The 21,303-nt window shown below is 37.9% G+C and overlaps 1 protein-coding gene and 1 long non-coding RNA gene across 25 annotated transcripts in view; one reads left to right on the top strand and one right to left on the bottom strand.

Annotated features, from left to right (window-relative positions):
- The window catches only part of GPHN (gephyrin), a 625,629-nt gene that overhangs the window by 48,712 nt on the left and 555,614 nt on the right, over window positions 1-21,303 (bottom strand). For all 16 annotated transcript variants that reach the window (XM_072838965.1, XM_072838966.1, XM_072838969.1 and 13 more), the window contains one exon: window positions 4,817-4,938. In XM_072838965.1, the coding sequence (XP_072695066.1) occupies window positions 4,817-4,938 (122 nt within the window). The remainder of the gene's footprint in view (window positions 1-4,816; window positions 4,939-21,303) is intronic.
- The window catches only part of LOC140640129 (uncharacterized), a 142,984-nt gene that overhangs the window by 56,629 nt on the left and 65,052 nt on the right, over window positions 1-21,303 (top strand). The window contains exon 9 of one of the 9 annotated variants that reach the window (XR_012036784.1): window positions 7,436-7,581. The exons of the other annotated variants lie outside the window; for them this stretch is intronic. This is a non-coding gene — a long non-coding RNA (uncharacterized lncRNA). Of the gene's footprint in view, window positions 1-7,435; window positions 7,582-21,303 lie in introns of those variants that run through there. 9 annotated transcript variants of the gene reach the window in all.

Raw genomic sequence — 21,303 nt, 5'->3', positions numbered from 1 at the left:
GTGTATATATGTATATATATACACATATGTAATGGGTACTCAGTAAAGACTGACATGTTTGCGGTAAGGAGACTAGAGATTGGCTAGGGAGGATGGAGAAGGAGTGGATCAGAATTGAAAACTTTCCTCGTACTCATAACTGTCTTTTTAATCTCTGTAGTATCAAAGACTGGTACAATGCCTGACAGAGCATAATTCCTTGTAAAACTTTGTTGAATTATTAGAGTCTGATTATCCATATATAATATAATCTCAATTCTCCCACAGGTACAGAATATGCACTTTAGAAAGGTAGCGGAATAGAGGGTGAGTTAGAGGGGAATAAGACTTGCGGCATGGATACCAGTTAAGATACTAGTGTCATATGTCTAGGCAAAAGTAAATGGAACCCTGAAATAAACCAGGATGGTAGGAATGAAGATATGGGAATGTAGAGGAGAAACACTAAGGAGGGAACGTCTATATGACTCAAGTATAGGGTGAGTGAAAGAGAGGGGCTGTGATGACTCTTGTTCAGGTTTCTTCTGGATTGGGTGACTGGCTTGTGGCAGTCACTGAGACAAAAGAATGAAAGGAAACGGAACAGGGAGGTAGTGGGGAGGGGTAGTGAGAGAGATGGGGCGTGGTGAACTTAGTTTTGGACAAGTTGAGTTTGCAGCATCTATTGAACTTAAAAGAAAATGCACTTAGTACGGAGGTTGATCTAGGCACGAGCTCAAAACAGAGATAAGATTTGGGAGTCATTAGCATAAGGAATTAGAAGGACACAAAGCCAAGAGTGAGCCACAGGGACCCCAAATTTAGGGAAGGAGCACAGGAAGAAGAGTACAAAAACCAAGAAAGGATAGACTACAAATGGAGCTTGAAGAAATGGAAATCATGTATTGCTAGAGAGGGATGTAAAATTGTAGTAGAGAGACCTAATAGTGGATTTTGTAGGTATTTTATTTGTGTTTATAGTCACATATCCTTTTGATGAGGTTTTGTGATCCAGATGAAGAGAAATCAACATTGACACTCTTCTGTTCTGTGTAATAGCCTTTACAATGTCTTTTGACTTAATCTCTTTTTAAAAAACTCTACTCCCACATGTGAGTTTAAACTCTGGAACTTTCCAAAACATTTTTATTACTAGTCTATAATTTCTGGTACATTTTAGCACATATAATTGCAAAGGCATGATCTAATGTCTGCTTCTGCTTTGTATCTTCAATAGCCTTCGTGTTAAAATCCATAGTAGATGAATGATTAGATTGACAAAATCCTTATTATTTTCTGTGATCCATGGACTAGCAGCTTGGTATCCTTGGGAGTTTGTTAGAAATGCAAAATCTTGGCCCACCTCACTTTTGTTAAATCAGACTCAGCATTTTAAATAAGATCTTCAGGTGATTCTCATAGGTACATAACACATACTTCCCAACTAAACAATTAATAAACAAATTATATTTTTCTTATTTCTAGTCCATCTTCAACTTTAGCCCATGTGATATACCTTGTTTAAATTATCTTTCTAAAATACTGGTTATGTCAATTCTGCTTTTAAAAAAAGTTTAAAATTAAGTGAGTTGGGTCTGCTTGGATTACAAAGCCTTTCAAAATCTGGCCTTAAATTTCTACCAAATTGACCTCTATTATCCTTCTTCCTGAACCTCCTGCTCTAATCAGTCTGGCCTGACCCGAGTAGCTGTTTATTTCTACTTCTCTACTCCATTTTATTCCTCTAGTTTTTGTTCATTCCTCATTTCCTATTCAATTAACACACTTTCTTTTTCTAACTATACAAATTCTATTCATTCTTCATGTTTTAGCTAACATTGTACCTAACCACTAAACCTAATCACTCTAGCACATAGTGATGATTCTCTTCTGACATATTTATAGTTATTATCTTGTCCTCATAATGATAGCTAAGAATTGTAGATTGTTAATTTCAAGAGTTAATTCCATTTCACCTCTGCCACTAACTTGTATAATGCTAGGCAAGTTATTTAATATCTCTGAGTTTCAAAATTTGTCTTTTTTAAAAAAAACTACCAGGAACCCCAACAGTATTGTGTTCCACATGTTGTGAGAAACTATGTCTTATGAAATATATCTTAATATACATAAAATATTTATACATGAATACTTTTAAAATACAGTTGTTAATTCTCAGGTATTTGAACACCCTATCTATAATCTTCACTATACTCTAGTTTTAAATAAAATGTACAATAAGCAAAGGCAAAATTTAGCCCAATTTAATCCAAGTAAGTTATAGAGTCTTAATCTTCAATTTTAACATTTATTATTAAAGTTATGGTTGGTGATAAGAATAAGAGTGGAGAAGTAGAATCATAGAATTGAAAACTTGACACCAGCCTTTTTTTAAATATAAGAATAGAGCTCTTACTTCCTACTTTTATCTGTCATAGCTGAGCAGGGGTTCTGGGCTTGCTGACATTCTTGAGCTATTTCTCTTCCTGCTTTACACAAAGTGTAGTTTCTCCCATGACCCTCTTGTTTCCCTGGAGAGCTTCACAGAGAGGCTTCTGTATAACATTTGCTTTCATTAGCAAAAGGCTACATAGGAATGAGAAGAATGAAGAGGGAGGCAACCTTCACAGAGTATCAACAGGCTGAGATTAAACCTTGTACCTACCTTGTTCTCTTTGCTAAACTCCCAGCATAGATTTCCATTAGAACAGTTATAAAATCTTTCCACCCACATTCCACCTCTGCATTCTAAACCATTTACTCGGGCCTCTTCAATATAGCACTCTAAGACTGAGAAAGTCTAGATTTGCACTGTTGTATTTTTAAAAATTGTTCAGTTTTATGGACGATATTTCCATCGGAGAAAAGGATATACACTAGAGATTTGCATATTCTCACAATTGCCTATATCTTGCTTATTATTTTACTGTTCTTTATATGCTGTTTTCAAAGTACATTTTGGAGTTATATGTAATATCGATATTAATTATTAGTAAATGTCTCTCATAAATTAACAGTTTGGGCCCCAGACAACTAAAATTATTAGCATATCAACATGAGGCTTTCAATGGTGTACTGATAGCATATAGAGTATATCAATAAGCATTTTTTTAAATACAAAAGTACAAAAATTGGAGGAGTGGACAGAATTATAGTCCAGAACAGCTTAAGGCAAAAGATGAAAAAAAAACAAAAAAAAACCCCAAACAAACAAGCTTCTTTTACCTTATAATATTTCTTAGAGTTCATTAATGCACTTGAAGGCAGGGCCAGAGGCAGTTGTGGATGGGAAACAAATCCTAAACGATCTGGTGAGTTGTCCTCTAGAATTTCAGGACCTGCTCTGTGCTTTTGGAACTCTTGGGTTCCTCTTATCTCTTTTGGGAAGTCAATTTTTGTCCTCTTTAAAGGTGTATCTACATCAGGATAACTTTTAGGTTTATATGAAAGGACAGGTTATTGGTCAGGCCCAAATTCAAATAACCACTCCACCGCCCCCCCCCTCCCTTTTTTTTTCCCAGTGGGTTTTTTCTATTCCCTTCTAAGGACTAGGGAACCTGGGTCAGGGTGATACTAAGTAACCTGTGACACTGTCTTCACCAGCATGGGTTCTAAGTTGGCTGGCTACTTAGCTATGACCTTCTCTAGAACTAAGCATCCAAGTAAATACAAATGGTGAAGATTTAAAAAGTAATGACATTTGAAAATATGTCTAAATAGCCTCTATTTCAATATCCTCGAGAAAGAAAAAAAAAAAACAGGAGGAAAGAAGAGAACTTTAAAAAGTGAAAGAACATAAAAGCTACTCCTTTTCATGTTATTGGTAGGATGCTGTGTCCAAGGTTTGCATTAGGTTTGTGTCTAGGTTGAGCTTAAGCTGGGGTATAGGTGTCAGAGCAGATCTTGTGAAATGGTAAGTAAGGCAGAGCCCCTTCAAAAGCACATTTGCTGGAAAATTCCTACCTTTCTCTGGGGAAGAAGGATTCAGACAGACTGAGCTTTACTTAGTTACAAAGTAACTAAGTGATACAAAGTGATAAAGGAAAGGGGCAATTATGGGCAGCAGATACATCATGCTTCACTCAGATTTGTCTCCTAGCTCTGTCTCCACCAGGCTGACCTTTGAGGATTACTAAAAGCAGGCATGCCTCTTGTGAACTGGAAATCCTGGTGAGAGAGGGCTGAGTAGTGCCACATGGTAGTGGGATGCTCTGAAAGAGAAGACTTGCTTTTGATCACATGTAAAAACCCTGCTGGACGTTCATAGAAATCCTTGGGGAATTTAGCAGAGGGCTGAATTAATTTAGAATATAGAGTAACATGCTCTTAGATATGGGCAATTCTAGGCAATGTGCCTCCCTTTGTACTTATAAGTGGGTGAAGCCTAGAGTAACTTGGGTTACATAAGATACCAAAAAATCAATATAAAAGTCTTAGGAAACAATTGTACTTAAATTGCAAAGGAGCAGTTAGTGTTAATTTTAACATTCTTTATCTTCTTATTCATATCTTTCCTGCCTTTCTTGAGATAAGTGAGTGTAAACAGGAATAATACCATCACCATTAATTCCATTAGAATAAAGCCAATGCAAACAAAAAAGATCCTTGTAAACTTAACATACTCATAGGAGAGCAAAAATATTTCTCCTATTGTAATAGACAATATCTATCCCGAAAGGACATAGACGTGTTCATTAATTCTTTGGCTTCTGGAGAATGAGATGAGTGAAAATTATGGTATTAATTTTTTGTCTCTTTAGCAACAGTTCTACCTAGTTAGTACTCCCAAAATTCATATGTGTACAATAACAACTTCCAAATAAAATCCAATACTTACTTGTCTCCCACAATTCCCAAGTTGATTGTGGGGTAACCATGTTCCTGAATTGTTGCTAAGAGGGTTGAACGATTGCTGTCTCGAATCTTTCCTGGTAAGAGGTCATCTTCAGGATTTAGCAGCTACAAAGCCAAAAAAACCACCACAAATTATTCTCTCAGGATAATATTGACTATGGTTAATGGAAAAGAAATAGATCTAGTAAGCAGAGTTTACCTTATCTAACACCTACAACAATATCTGGAACATAAAAGATACATGCCCAAGAGATCTCTGAATAAATATTGAGAGTACAGGAGATTGATAAAAATGTTCTTCCAGAATTAAAAAGCATGCAGAAATTTAAATGGTGACTAAACAGCAGGCCAAATATCATACCTGCTTTGGATACAATTTGACAATAATGCTCTGTAGATTGGCCTTCCCAGTGGTTGTTCACCACGATAAACTAAATAAAATAACTTCCTTTTTCCCTTCCAATAATATTTTCCAGTTTGTCTTTCAGTGAGAACATCTGAGGTAGAGATTATGTGACATGATATTCTCAAGAATGAAGAGAAGGATTGTTTATATTTTGTCTCAAGCTTTTTTTATCTCTTTTCTGAAGTGAGATCAACAGTACCAAAGAAGTCAAACTTATTTGAAGAAGAGGGAGACAGGCGTCTTGTCTCTTTATTAGCAAATTTAAACAAGTAATACTTAACTAGATATATGCACAATTATTCCATGACTCTGAATTGAGTCACTCTTTAGAGATTTAATATCTATCATTATGTGTCTATGAAAAAAATTATTAGAAGCTTATTCTATGTTAGGATGCTCCAGTGAGGCAGTGTGGTATATAGTAGGAACAGCTTGGGATTCAGACAAGATTCAAATTCAAGTTACCCAAACACATTACCCCTAATGTTCTCATTTATAACATATAGTAATAGTAACTACCTTGAAAAGTAGTTGTTAGGATTGACTGAGGTAATGAACACTTAGTTAATATGGGTAAATATATAATAAATATGATTCTCTTCCTAAAAAGCACTTGTTTTACCAATTGCTCTCATATTTTACTCCTAGATGCTATAATAGATGGAATTATAGTCTATGGTGTGAATGCAGATTTAGATTAGATTATAAAATACTTAAGAGGTAGGGGTCCTTAACACATGCAGATACACCAACATACAACTTTAATTTATACATCAATTTCAAGATGGATTTCAGAAATATAAAATGATTTCAGAAATATAAAATGAAAAAAAAAGTACATATTGGAAGTGAGGAAATCTGGAAAATTATCTTAGGATGTTGAAGGCAAGCCTGCACCTTTCAAATACTTAGACTGTTAATATGACTAATACCCAAGGCTTCATATCTCAGTTCTCCCAAACAATAACTGCTAGCCCCTTCAATCTTCCTTCCGATTCATTGGTGATACCAATGAGTGGCAGGCCCTTTGGCTTTACATTGGAAAAATAGTAGTTTTGCAACCAACTGTCCCCTTAAAATAATCTTAATCAGTGTCACTGAGAGTCTTCCTTTCAAATATTGCATTAATTTAACTTAATCAGATGCCATGTGACATTGCAACTCACTTTCATCCTTAGTCACTGGCAGAGCTTAGAAAATTGCTATTGCAGTGGTGATATAGATTAATTTTCTGATCTTAATTAACACACAGTTATTGAAGTCACTATAATTTTATAAAGGCCAAGGCTTACAGCTCTTGAACTCCATTAATTAGACAAGTTGCTTCAGAAAGAAAACTGTGTGGTTATATAATTTTTTTTCACAAAAGGGTACCACCAACTAAATAATAGTCCCTGTTACTAAGGTGTTTTCTTTGCCATTCACAAGTTCCTTTCTGTTATTTTGCTGCAAACAGTTCTAGAATTAACAGAACAGTTAAAGATCATTGGACAACTGGTTATTTATCTGTAAAATTGACATAACTAAATAATATCTGGTTAAATGAAGGTGTGGGATTTACAATGCATTTTAAATATTTTCAAAGCAAATAAACAATTGAATGGGAGTATAAGTCCGAATATAGGATAGATTCACAATATTTCCTTTTAAAACTTAATTGTATTTTCTGGTATCATATACTTCTGGTCATCTTTGAAATGATGCCTGAAACTTGTCACAGTTAAAATACAAAAGAAAGAAAAATACAAAATAAAATAACACATAACTCATTATCTCCATACCTTGTTACTTTCCTGTGTATCATGTATTAAATTTCAATTTCTTGTTTCTGTTCTTATCAATGGTGCCACTGTCTTTCCAGCTTTCACAAATTTAACTTTTGATTCTTTTAATTTCCCTTTCTAGTCCACTATCTTCCCAAAGATCACAATCCTTAAGAACATCCTAATGTATCTCTTCCTTGACCCTATGTTTTCAATCACTATCTTACCACAGCCTCTCCTCCATTGCAGACATTCAGCATGTCTCAATGTTTGCAAATCCTTGTAATTGGCTATCACACCTACAAACTCTTTCCTTCTGAGAAATAAAACAGAAACATCAATTTGCAAAACTACTACTTGCATAATAGATAAACTATGAAATCATGACATGTAACTCAAACAACTATCTTAAAGTCAAATTGCCTTAATACAGGGCAGCCTGCGTGGCTCAGCGGTTTAGCACTGCCTTCAACCCAGGGCCTGATCCTGGAGACCCCAGAACAAGTCCCATGTCGAGCTCCCTGCATGGAGCCAGCTTCTCCCTCTGCCTGTGTCTCTGCCCTTCTCTCTCTTTGTGTCTCTTGTGAATAAATAAATAAAATCATTAAAAAAGTTTTGCCTTAATACAAACTTGTTTAGACTTATATGCTCCAATGCCATGGACAAATTGAGACCATGATAACTCCACATGGACTCATGTGCTCCAAAGATAAGAGTGTTTCAGCAACTCATCTATTTTGTAAATCTGATTAGTCTCTGCCTAGACCTTACTTATTAACTGCTACCTTAAAATCACTCCCAGTTCTCATGACCAACCTCAGTTCTCAGAATCCTGTAACTATCCTTCTGTAATTTCTTCCTTTTGGGACACTACTGGGAATGTGCCACAGTGATGCTCTCTCTTGCTCAGAAACTTTAATATATACTGCTTTGCATGATCAATAGGTTTCCCTGGTGGTCATTGTATTAAGACTTTTCATAGTCATGGGGTCTCACCAAAACTTAGGCAAGACCTCTTGCTAACAGTATTCTCATGTTGGTTACATTGCACTTCATGAAGGTCTCTTAAGCCTCTTTGCTCTGGAGATTCTTTGCCTGTAAATCCAGCGCTTACTTAAGGTCTAATTCTTTTTTTGTTGAGCTCCCAAAACTAGCTGATATTTATTTTGTTTTTTGTAAGAATAAGGTTCCAATGACTATTTGGTTATCTGATCAAATTTGTTTCAATTGTTTTCCTTGTGAAGGTGCTAAAACATTCATTTGATGCTAATCATTTTATTTGTCAGCAAAAAAGATGTAGCTTTTTTGGCTACATTGTTGTGTGTCTGTAAGAATTTTTCTTTATGTGTGAGAAATTGGCTTTGGAAGAGATCTCTACCCATTCCTGCTAATCTTTAGGGTTAGCTATTAGGGATTCAACCTTAGTGCTAAGGACTTTAAACATAACATATAAGCAGTATTTTCCCATTTGGCTGATTTTAGCTAATGAATTCCTGGGTTCATCCAATAATAAACTTGTGCCACCTCTTGGCATAACTCTGGCTTGTTTTATTTTTCTTGCATTTATCTTTCTAAAAAGCATAAATTCAAGGTGCTTTGGTGGCTCAGTCAATTCAGTGTTCAGTGTCTGACTCTTGCTTTTGGATGTCTTGATCTTACCATCACGAATGTGAGCCCTCCACTGGGTGTGGAGTCTACTTAAAAATAAATAAATAAATAAAAAGCATAATTCATCAAGAACAATCTGGAATTCCAGTGGTCATTTTGGAGTACATAAGACATGACCACATTTATCTACTTAAAAGCACATTGAGAACAAAGGGGAATACAATTATGTATATTCAATGATTAGTATTTTTATTGTTATGCCAAGCTTCAAAATGAAGCTTAAATAAAAATGTAAAAAATTTAAAATTGTTTTGTTCAACCCTTACTAGGTTGTCTCTCTCCTTTCTAAAAGAGAAATCACTTACCTTATTTTAAGAAACATCCTTCTTCGTTTCTATTCTTCAGAGATTTAATCCTATTTTTTTTTTAAGATTTTATTTATTTATTCATGGGAGACACACAGAGAGAGGCAGAGACATAGGCAGAGGGAGAAGCAGGCTCCCTCTGGGGAGCCTGATGTGGGACTCAATCCCAGGATGCCTGGATCATGACCTGAGCCAAAGGCAGATGCTTAATCACTGAGCCACCCAGGTGCCCCATTCCTATGGTCTTGATTGAATTATGAAAGGTCCTAAGATTAGTTATAACAACTGTCCTTTTTTATCTTTTGAAATGGGTTTGAAATGCTTAGTCTGCATCTAAGACTTTTTCCCTCTTTGTAAAGGGAAAATAATCAGACTTTTATAGTGGTCACTAACTCTTTTCATATACCTTGCAAGCAGCTCCCTCATACATTCCTACTTTTCTTTCTCCCTTTTCTAAAAAACATAATTAAATAATTGATCAAAAACCAATTCTAGTCATTATGAACACAATTTAGGAATACTCAGATTAAAAAAACAAAACAAAAGAACACTCAAAGTCCAGATAAACAGATCTAACACAAAGAGAGGGGAGAAAAGTCAGATTATAAACTCTAATGGAGCATGTTCTTTATTCTATATAGCTTTTGATTAAAGTCTGGGAAAAAGGTTTTCTTTTCTTTTTTCTTTCTTTTTTTTTTTTTTACAATTTTATTTATTCATTCATGAAAGAATGAAAGACACATAGAGAGGCAGAGACATAGGCAGAGGGAGAAGCAGGCTCCACGTAGGAAGCCTGATGTGGGACTTGATCCTGGGACTCCAGGATCATGCCCTGAGCCAAAGGCAGACACTCAACCACTGAGCCACCCTGGCATCCTGCAGAAAAAAAGTTTTAATTGAGAGTTAAACTAATTGTCTTGGTTACTGGATTATAAGAAAGATAAAAGAACATTCAGAACTTTCAAACACTATTTAAGAATTTGGTTTATTGTAAGTACAGAAGTTTACAAATTGTATTTGAAAAAAGTCCACATTCTATGTTTATTATGATGACTTTTTGTACAAATTAGACTGATTTGATAATCTTGGTTTAAAAACTGTCCTGTATTTTCTTTCTGACTTTAACAGCATGTAAGAAATTATGCTAGAAAAAAAAAAAAAAGAAATTATGCTAGAATGATATTCTAGTTTAATTTTAATCTTTTAAATTTCCTTTACTGGTTTTGCTACAAGATAGAAAAATTTATATTAATCTAATATGAGAATGATAATATGGAAAGTGTGAAAAGGTGAAAAGAGGCCGATTAGGTCCAAGTCATGCTACCCCAAAATATGGCAATTAGTACCCTGGATGTTTCAAGTTGAAGGAATTTGAGAAATGGCATATATAGGAAGGACTTTCTGATCTTCCCCTAAGCAAGTCATAAAACCCTTATGTGAGAGGTACCTTCCCTATGCCTGGAGGAAAGGAGCATTCTTTCTCTGAAGATAAAGGGACTTGGAGGAATCTGAATGAATAAGCCTTGCTAAGTTTCCCTCAGTTTACTACACTTTCCTCATACCCTTTATCCTATCATCTTTTCCCATGACTTTCCAATCCTCAATCCTCCTAATATAAAAATGTTCATATATATTTAACATTTCTTTAGGTCTTTGTTTTCTTTTTTTTTTTTAATTGGTGTTCAATTTACCAACATACAGAATAACCCCCAGTGCCCATCACCCAATCACTCCCACCCCCCGCCCTCCTCCCCTTCTACCACCCCTAGTTCGTTTCCCAGAGTTAGCAGTCTTTACGTTATGTCTCCCTTTTTGATATTTCCCACACATTTCTTCTCCCTTCCCTTATATTCCCTTTCACTATTATTTATATTCCCCACATGAATGAGAACATATAATGTTTGTCCTTCTCCGACTGACTTACTTCACTCAGTATAATACCCTCCAGTTCCATACATGTTGAAGCAAATGGTGGGTATTTGTCATTTCTAATAGCTGAGTAATATTCCATTGTATACATAAACCACATCTTCTTTATCCATTCATCTTTCGATGGACACCGAGGCTTCTTCCACAGTTTGGCTATTGTGGCCATTGCCGCTATAAACATCGGGGTGCAGGTGTCCCGGCGTTTCATTGCATCTGTATCTTTGGGGTAAATCCCCAACAGTGCAATTGCTGGGTCATAGGGCAGGTATATTTTTAACTCTTTGAGGAACCTCCACACAGTTTTCCAGAGTGGCTGCACCAGTTCACATTCCCACCAACAGTGTAAGAGGGTTCCCTTTTCTCCGCATCCTCTCCAACATTTGTTGTTTCCTGCCTTGTTAATTTGCCCCATTCTCACTGGTGTGAGGTGGTATCTCATTGTGGTTTTGATTTGTATTTCCCTGATGGCAAGTGATGCAGAGCATTTTCTCATATGCATGTTGGCCACGTCTATGTCTTCCTCTGTGAGATTTCTGTTCATGTCTTTTGCCCATTTCATGATTGGATTGTTTGTTTCTTTGGTGTTGAGTTTAATAAGTTCTTTATAGATCTTGGAAACTAGCTCTTTATCTGATACGTCATTTGCAAATATCTTCTCCCATTCTGTAGGTTGTCTTTTAGTTTTGTTGACTGTATCCTTTGCTGTGCAAAAGCTTCTTATCTTGATGAAGTCCCAATAGTTCATTTTTGCTTTTGTTTCTTTTGCCTTCGTGGATGTATCTTGCAAGAAGTTACTGTGGCCGAGTTCAAAAAGGGTGTTGCCTGTGTTCTTCTCTAGGATTTTGATGGAATCTTGTCTCACATTTAGATCTTTCATCCATTTTGAGTTTATCTTTGTGTATGGTGAAAGAGAGTGGTCTAGTTTCATTCTTCTGCATGTGGATGTCCAATTTTCCCAGCACCATTTATTGAAGAGACTTTCTTCCAATGGATAGTCTTTCCTCCTTTATCGAATATTAGTTGACCATAAAGCTCAGGGTCCACTTCTGGGTTCTCTATTCTGTTCCATTGATCTATGTGTCTGTTTTTGTGCCAGTACCACACTGTCTTGATGACCACAGCTTTGTAATACAACCTGAAATCTGGCATTGTGATGCCCCCAGATATGGTTTTCTTTTTTAAAATTCCCCTGGCTATTCGGGATCTTTTCTGATTCCACACAAATCTTAAAATAATTTGTTCTAACTCTCTGAAGAAAGTCCGTGGTATTTTGATAGGGATTGCATTAAACGTGTATATTGCCCTGGGTAACATTGACATTTTCACAATATTAATTCTGCCAATCCATGAGCATGGAATATTTTTCCATCTCTTTGTGTCTTCCTCAATTTCTTTCAGAAGTGTTCTATAGTTTTTAGGGTACAGATCCTTTACATCTTTGGTTATGTTTATTCCTAGGTATCTTATGCTTTTGGGTGCAATTATAAATGGGATTGACTCCTTAATTTCTCTTTCTTCAGTCTCATTGTTAGTGTATAGAAATGCCACTGATTTCTGGGCATTGATTTTGTATCCTGCCATGCTACCGAATTGCTGTATGAGTTTTAGCAATCTTGGGGTGGAGACTTTTGGGTTTTCTAGGTAGAGTATCATGTCATCAGCGAAGAGGGAGAGTTTGACTTCTTCTTTGCCAATTTGAATGCCTTTAATGTCTTTTTGTTGTCTGATTGCTGAGGCTAGGACTTCTAGTACTATGTTGAATAGCAGTGGTGAGAGTGGACATCCCTGTCTTGTTCCTGATCTTAGGGGAAAGGCTCCCAGTGCTTCCCCACTGAGAATGATATTTGCTGTGGGCTTTTCATAGATGGCTTTTAAGATGTTGAGGAATGTTCCCTCTATCCCTACACTCTGAAGAGTTTTGATCAGAAATGGATGCTGTATTTTGTCAAATGCTTTCTCTGCATCCAATGAGAGGATCATATGGTTCTTGGCTTTTCTCTTGCTGATATGATGAATCACATTGATTGTTTTACGGATGTTGAACCAGCCTTGTGTCCCGGGGATAAATCCTACTTGGTCATGGTGAATAATTTTCTTAATGTACTGTTGGATCCTATTGGCCAGTATCTTGTTGAGAATTTTTGCATCCATGTTCATCAGGGATATTGGTCTGTAATTCTCCTTTTTTTTGGTGGGGTCTTTGTCTGGTTTTGGAATTAAGGTGATGCTGGCCTCATAGAACGAATTTGGAAGTACTCCATCTCTTTCGATCTTTCCAAACAGCTTTAGGAGAATAGGTATGGTTTCTTCTTTAAACGTTAGATAAAATTCCCCTGGGAAGCCATCTGACCCTGGACTCTTGTGTCTTGGGAGGTTTTTGATGACTGCTTCAATTTCCTCCCTGGTTATTGGCCTGTTAAGGTTTTCTATTTCTTCCTGTTCCAGTTTTGGTAGTTTGTGGCTTTCCAGGAATGCGTCCATTTCTTCTAGATTGCCTAATTTGTTGGCGTATAGCTGTTCATAATATGTTTTTAAAATCGTTTGTATTTCCTTGGTGTTGGTAGTGATCTCTCCTTTCTCATTCATGATTTTATTAATTTGAGTCTTCTCTCTCTTCTTTTTAATAAGGCTGGCTAATGGTTTATCTATCTTATTAATTCTTTCAAAGAACCAACTCCTGGTTCTGTTGATCTGTTCCACAGTTCTTCTGGTCTCGATTTCGTTGAGTTCTGCTCGAATCTTTATTAGCTCCCTTCTTCTCTTGGGTGTAGGATCTATTTGCTGTTTTTTCTCTAGCTCCTTTATGTGTAAGGTTAGCTTTTGTATTTGAGTTCTTTCCAGTTTTTGAATGGATGCTTGTATTGCGATGTATTTCCTCCTTAGGACTGCTTTTGCTGCATCCCAAAGATTTTGAACGGTTGTATCTTCGTTCTCATTAGTTTCCATGAATCTTTTTAATTCTTCCTTAATTTCCTGGTTGACCCTTTCATCTTTTAACAGGATGGTCCTTAACCTCCACGTGTTTGAGGTCCTTCCAAACTTCTTGTGATTTAGTTCTAATTTCAAGGCATTATGGTCTGAGAATATGCAGGGGACGATCCCAATCTTTTGGTATCGGTTCAGACCCGATTTGTGACCCAGTATGTGGTCTATTCTGGAGAAAGTTCCATGTGCACTTGAGAAGAATGTGTATTCAGTTGAGTTTGGATGTAAAGTTCCGTAGATATCTGTGAAATCCATCTGGCCCAGTGTATCATTTAAAGCTCTCGTTTCTTTGGAGATGTTGTGCTTAGAAGACCTATCAAGTATAGAAAGAGCTAGATTGAAGTCACCAAGTATAAGTGTATTATTATCTAAGTATTTCTTCACTTTGGTTAATAATTGATTTATATATTTGGCAGCTCCCACATTCGGGGCATATATATTGAGGATTGTTAAGTCCTCTTGTTGGATATATCCTTTAAGTATGATATAGTGTCCCTCTTCATCTCTCACTACAGTCTTCGGGGTAAATTTTAGTTTATCCTATATAAGGATGGCTACCCCTGCTTTCTTTTGAGGACCATTCGAATGGTAAATGGTTCTCCAACCTTTTATTTTCAGGCTGTAGGTGTCCTTCTGTCTAAAATGAGTCTCTTGTAGACAGCAAATAGATGGGTCCTGCTTTTTTATCCAGTCTGAAACCCTGCGCCTTTTCATGGGGTCATTAAGCCCGTTCACATTCAGAGTTACTATTGAGAGATATGAGTTTAGTGTCATCATGATATCTATTCAGTCCTTGTTTTTGTGGATTGTTCCACTGAACTTCTTCTTAAAGGGGAATTTTAAGAGTCCCCCTTAAAATTTCTTGCAGAGCTGGTTTGGAGGTCACATATTCTTTCAGTTGCTGCCTGTCTTGGAAGCTCTTTATCTCTCATTCCATTTTGAATGAGAGCCTTGCTGGATAAAGTATTCTTGGTTGCATGTTCTTCTCATTTAGGACCCTGAATATATCCTGCCAGCCCTTTCTGGCCTGCCAGGTCTCTGTGGAGAGGTCTAATACTCCTCCCCCTAAAAGTCAGGGATTTCTTGTCTCTTGCTGCTTTAAGGATCTTCTCCTTATCTTTGGAATTTGCAAGCTTCACTATTAAATGGCGAGGTGTTGAACGGTTTTTATTGATTTTAGGGGGGATCTCTCTATTTCCTGGATCTGAATGCCTGTTTCCCTTCCCAGATTAGGAAAGTTTACAGCTAGAATTTGTTCAAATACATATTCTGGCACTCTGTCCCTTTCGGCGCCCTCGGGAACACCAATTAAACGTAAGTTTTTCTTCCTCAGGCTGTCGTTTATTTCCCTTAATCTATCTTCATGGTCTTTTAATTGTTTGTCTCTTTTTTCCTCAGTTTCCCTCTTTGCTATCAACTTGTCTTCTATGTCACTCACTCGTTCTTCCACCTCATTAACCCTCCTCATTAGGACTTCTAGTTTGGATTGCATCTCATTCAATTGATTTTTAATTTCTGCCTGATTAGCTCTAAATTCTGCAGTCATGAAGTCTCTTGAGTCCTTTATGCTTTTTTCTAGAGCCACCAGTAGCTGTATAATAGTGCTTCTGAATTGGCTTTCTGACATTGAATTGTAATCCAGGTTTTGTAACTCTGTGGGAGGGAGGACTGTTTCTGATTCTTTCTTTTAAGGTGAGGTTTTCCTTCTAGTCATTTTGCTCAGTGCAGAGTGGCCAAAAGCAAGTTGTATTGGGAAAAGGAGAAAAAGAGAGGAGAGAAAGAAGGAAAGAAAAGAGAAAGAGGAAAAAAAAAGGAAGAAAAAAACGAAAAAAAAAAAAGAAAAAGAGAAAGAAAAAGAAAGGAAAAAAAAGGGGTGGGGGAAGGAAACAAATCAAAAAGCAAAACAAAACAAAACAAAACAAAAAGAACCACGGGGGAGTATCTTCTGATTCTGTGTACTTTAAGTCCCTTGACTTCCCCTGGAACTTGTCCGTCTAGCTGGTCTTCTGGGGGAGGGGCCTGTTGTGCTGATTCTCAGGTGTTAGCCGTTGGGGGAGCTGCTGTGCCCCTGCCTGGTGCAGGGCTCAGTGCGGGTTGTTTACCCCGTGAAGCCCCAGGAGCAACAGCCCCAGTGGCGGGGCCGCTCTGGAAACCTGGATTCAGCCCCCGCAGGAACTCCGGAGCTCTCCGTCTGCAGGGCCTGGAGGCTCCAGGGCGGGGCCGCTGATCCGCTCAGCTGGGGCAGGAGCGTCCTCGCTGTCCTGGGCCCTCCCGGCCTCTGCCTGTCCCGGGGAGGCCGGATCCTGGGCTGTGTCCCGGCGCCCTGTGCTCCGGGGCCTGCGCTGTTGGATTCGCGCTCCCGGGCCGCGCAACCCCCTCCGCGGAGCCGCCCCCCGAGCCCCCCCGAGCTGCTCCTGGAACCGTGCAGCCCCCTCGGCACGGAGCCTCTTCCTCTGCCCGAACCCCCCGAGCTGCTCCGGGTCCCGCCGTGCGCGCTGCAGCCCTTAGGGAGCTCGGGGCACTCTCCTGGGAGCGCAGTTGCTCTGTTACTGTCCCAGGGAACCCGAGGGCATCCCCGCCCTCCTGGGTCCTGCTCCAACTCCCCGCGAGCCCCTTTCCGCCCGGGAAGGTCGGTGCAGCTCCTGCTCCTCCGGGACGGGGCTCTCCTGTCCTGGGGACACTCGCCCCGGCCTCAGCCCGGCTCCTCGCGGGGCCCCTCCCCCTTGGAGGCCTTTGTTTCTTTATTTCTTTTTTCCCCGTCTTCCTACCTTGATAGAAGCGCGAACTCTTCTCACTGTAGCATTCCAGGTGTTCTCTCTTTAATTCTCAGGCCGAATTAATAGATTTTCAGGATAATTTGAAGGTTTTCTAGGTAATTTGGTGGAGACAGGTGATTTGGAGACCCTGCTCTCCCGCCATCTTGCCCCTCCTCCAGGTCTTCCATTTTCTTATGAAAGTTCTTATGTCACATAAAACTTGTATTAGATAAATGTGCATGCTTTTTTATGGCTAATCTCTTTTGTTACAGGGGTAACAAAATTGAGAACTTGAGACACTTAGAAGATGAATTCTTTTTTTCAAAAAGATTTATTTATTTATTTGAGAGAGAGAGGGAGAACTGAGCAAGCTAGCATTAGTAGGGGGCAAGGGAGGGAGAGAGAGAATCCAGGCAGACTCCCTGTTGGAATGGAGCCCAACGTGGGTTCAATCTCATGACCCTGAGATCATGGCCTGAGATAAAATCAAGAGTCAGATGCTTAACCGATTAAGCCACCCAGGCATCCCAATGAATAAATCTTTAAAGAAATCTTGTTTTAACTCCAGCTCATTCAGAACTGTAAGAATATATTCACAGAAAGTTACATAGCTAATACAGAGAGGTTCCAGTACTCTTTATCCAGTTTCCCCAATGGTAACATTTTATATATCTATAGACTAATATTAAAACCAGGAAACTGACATTGGCCTAAGGTATTTGTATACTTCTTTGCCACTTTGCCACATTAATAGATTTGTGTAACCTGCCATCTAAAATCAAGACACAGAACTCAAAGATATCCCTCATGCTATGTCTAATAGTCACATTCTTCCTCCTCTCCACTCCTAACCTATGGGAACCACTAATACATGTTCCATCTTTATAATATGTAATAATCTTTTACATATTACATATTTCCCCCCATTCAGTATAATACCATTGAGATCCATCCAGGTTGCTGCATGTAGCAACAATTCATGCCTTTTTATTGCTGTTTCCAGTTATGGGAATTACAAATAAAGTAGACCACTCATATTTAATATAATTATTGCTATGTTAGGGCTTACATCTGCCATTTTATATTTTGTTTCCTGTTTGGGTTTTTTGTTTGTTTCCTTTTCTTTACTTTTTGCCTTCCCCTGGATTACTTAAATTTTTTTAGAGTTCCACTTTGATTCAACTGTATTATTATTATTATTTTAAAAGATTTATTTTAAAGAGACAGAAAGAGAGAGAGAGCACATGCATGGAGGGGAGGGGCAGAGGAGGAGGGAATCCTAAAGCATGCTCCCTGCTGAGTGTGAACCTAGCATAGCTCAATACCAGGACCCTGAGATCATGACCCAAGCTGAAATCAAGAGCCGGTTGCTTATTGACTGATCCACCCAGGCACGCCTCACCTGTATTATTTTTGAGTGTATCTCTTTTGCAGATTTTTTTAGTAGTTGCAAATAAATATGAATGTTCATCACAGCACTGTCTATTTCAATTGTGAGAAACTGTAAACAAATTATGTATCTAATAATAGTTTAGAGCAGGATTTGGAGATTAGGAGTTACTAATGTACTCGGAAAGCAGTTTCTTGGGTAACGAGCACTAATCAGATTTGGGAGTTTTAAAAGAAAGTGGATAGTTATGAAGGAAAGGCAATGAATGCAGGTCTCTCTTTCAACAAATCTAGTAGTCTGTAGGAGGGAAATAGTGGAGTAGCTCAAGGAGGCAACAGGATGTTTAAATATAGGTTTTCTTATAATAGTGGTAATCTCTGTATATTTGAATGTAGAAGGGGGATGAACCACTAGAGAGAAAACAATCAAACACACACACACACAAATAATTAGAAACTAAAGAACAATCTGCTTGTACCTTTAACTTAGAAAGAAGTACCATTTCCTTTTAGACTGGAAGAAAGGAAGACAGCTAAAGGCATGGGGAAAATTTTGGGTTAAAGAGAAGATGAGGGATCCCTCATCTAGCTCAGTATGACAAATATCTCTTAGCTTCATTTTTTTCCCCTAAAGGTGTTGAAGTCATCTACCAAAACTGAGAGAGAATGGTTGTTACTGAGGTTTAAAGAAGATACAGATATGCAGCTGATTTCTGTGTATTGATTTTATATTCTGCCATGCTGCTGAATTCCTCTATGAGTTCTAGCAATTTTGGGGTGGACTCTTTTGGGTTTTCCACATAAAGTATCATGTCATTGGAGAAAAGTGAGAGTTTGACTTCTTTGCCAATTTGAATGCCTTTTATTTCTTTTTATTGTCTGATTGCTGAGGCTAGGACTTCTAGTACTAAGTTGAACAACAGTGGTGAGAGTGGACATCCCTGTTGTGTTCCTGACCTTAGGGAAAAAGCTCTCCGCTGCATTTCTAAACACTAATAATGAGACAGAAGAAAGAGAAATTAAGGAATTGATCTGATTTATAATTGCACCAAAACCCAGAAGATATCTAGGAATAAACTTAACCAAAGAGGTAAAGGATCTGTATTCTGAAAACCACAAAAACACTCAGGAAAGAAATTGAGGAAGAAATAAAGAAATGGAAAAACATTCTATGCTCATAGATTGGAAGAATAAATATTGTTAAAATGTCTATGTTACTGAGAGCAATCTGCACATTCAATGCAATTCCTATCAAAATGCCAATGATATTTTTCATAGAGCTGGAACAAATAATCCTAAAATTTGTATGGAACCAGAAAAGACCCTGAATAGCCAGAGGAATGCTGAAAAAGAAAACCAAAGCTGATGGCATCACAATGCTGGACTTCAAGCTGTATTATACAGCTGTAATCATCAAGATAGTATGGTACTGGCACAAAACAGACACATAGGGGATCCCTGGATGGCTCAGCGGTTTAGTGCCTGCCTTTGGCCATGGTGTGGCCCTAGCGTCTAGGGATCAATTCCCACATCGGGATCCCTGCATGGAGCCTGCTTCTCCCTCTGTGTCTCTGCCTCTCTCTCTGTGTCTCTCATGAATAAATAAATAAAATCTTAAAAAAAAAAAAACAGACACGTAGATCAATGGAACAGAATAAAGAACCCAGAAATGGACCCTCAACTCTAAGGTCAACTCATCTTTGACAAAGCAGGAAAGAAAGCCAATGGAAAAAGGATAGTCTCTTCAACAAATGGTGTTGGGAAAGTCACAATGTAAAAGAATGAAACTGGGCCATTTCCTTACACCATACTCAAAGGTAAACTCAAAATATGTGAAAGACCTAAATGTGAGACAGGAATCTACCAAAATCGTAGAAGAGAATATAGGCAGAAACCTCTTTGACCTTGGCCACAGCAACTTCTTGCTAGACACGTCTCCAGAGGTAAGGGAAACAAAAGCAAAAATGAACTATTGGGACTTCATCAGGATAAAAAGCTTTTGCACAGTAAACAGTTGACAAAACCTAAAGACAACCTATAGAATCAGAGAATATAATTGCAAATGTCTTATCAGATAAAAGTTTAGTATCCAAAATTCTATAAAGAACTTATCAAACTCAATATCCCAAAACCAAATAATCCAGTTAAGAAATGAGCAGAAAGTAGACATGAACAGACATTTCTCCAAAGAAGACCTACAAATGGCCAATAGACACAGGAAAAAATGCTCCATATCGCCTGGCATCAGGGAAATACAAAAAAAAACCACAATGAGATACCACCTCACAGTAGTCAGAATGGCTAAAATTAACAAGTCAGGAAACATACATTGGTGAGGATGGGGAGAAAGGGGAACCTTCTTGCACTGTTGGTGGGAATGCAAGCTGGTGCAGCCACTCTGGAAAACAGTATGGAGGTTCCTCAGGAGGTTAAAAATAGAGCTACCCTAATTATATTACTAGTTATTGACTGCAAAGATACAAATGCAGTGATCTGAAGGAGCATCTGCACCCCAATGTTTATATCAGCAATGTCCACATTAGTCAAACTGTGGAAAGAGCCGAGATGTCCACTGACAGATGAATGGATATACACACACACACACACACACACACATACACACAATGGAATATTACTCAGCCATCAGAAAGTATGAATACTTACCGTTTATATTGATGTGGATGGAACTGGAGAGTATTATGCCGAGTGAAATAAGTCAATCAGAGAAAGACAATTATCAAATGGTTTCACTCACATATGGAATATAAGAAACAAAACAGAGGATCATAAGGGAAGGGAAGGAAAATAGAATGGAAAGAAATCAGAGAGGGAGACAACCCATAAGAGACTAAAATATAGGAAATAAACTGAGGGCTGTTGGAGGGGAGGTAGGTGGGGGGAAGGGGTATTGGGTGATGGGCATTTAGGAGAGCATGTGATGTGATGAGCACTGGGTATTATATACAATTGATGAATTATTGAACTCTACATCTGAAACTAATGATGTATTATATATTGGCTAATTAAGTTTAAATTTAAAAAATAAAAAATAAATTTAAAAAATGAGACATAGAAAAAATTAGGATATACAATGTATAAATTGACAAGACAGTGACATCAGAATTATTGAAGAATTTTAAGTACCACGTTGACATTAAATGGCAGAAATTTGTTGTGGGCCAGGTAATCACAGTTCTCTGAATTTTTTTTGGTAATGTTTTGTCTGCTTGGGAGCAAAAATGGAGAAAGTAGAGGATGAATTCAATCAG

This window comes from Canis lupus, chromosome 9 (genome assembly GCF_048164855.1).
Source record: "Canis lupus baileyi chromosome 9, mCanLup2.hap1, whole genome shotgun sequence".
In the NCBI taxonomy this organism is placed as follows: Eukaryota; Metazoa; Chordata; class Mammalia; order Carnivora; family Canidae; genus Canis; species Canis lupus.
Note: the sequence above shows the minus strand (reverse complement) of the source record. Positions and strands in the feature narration are given on the sequence as shown.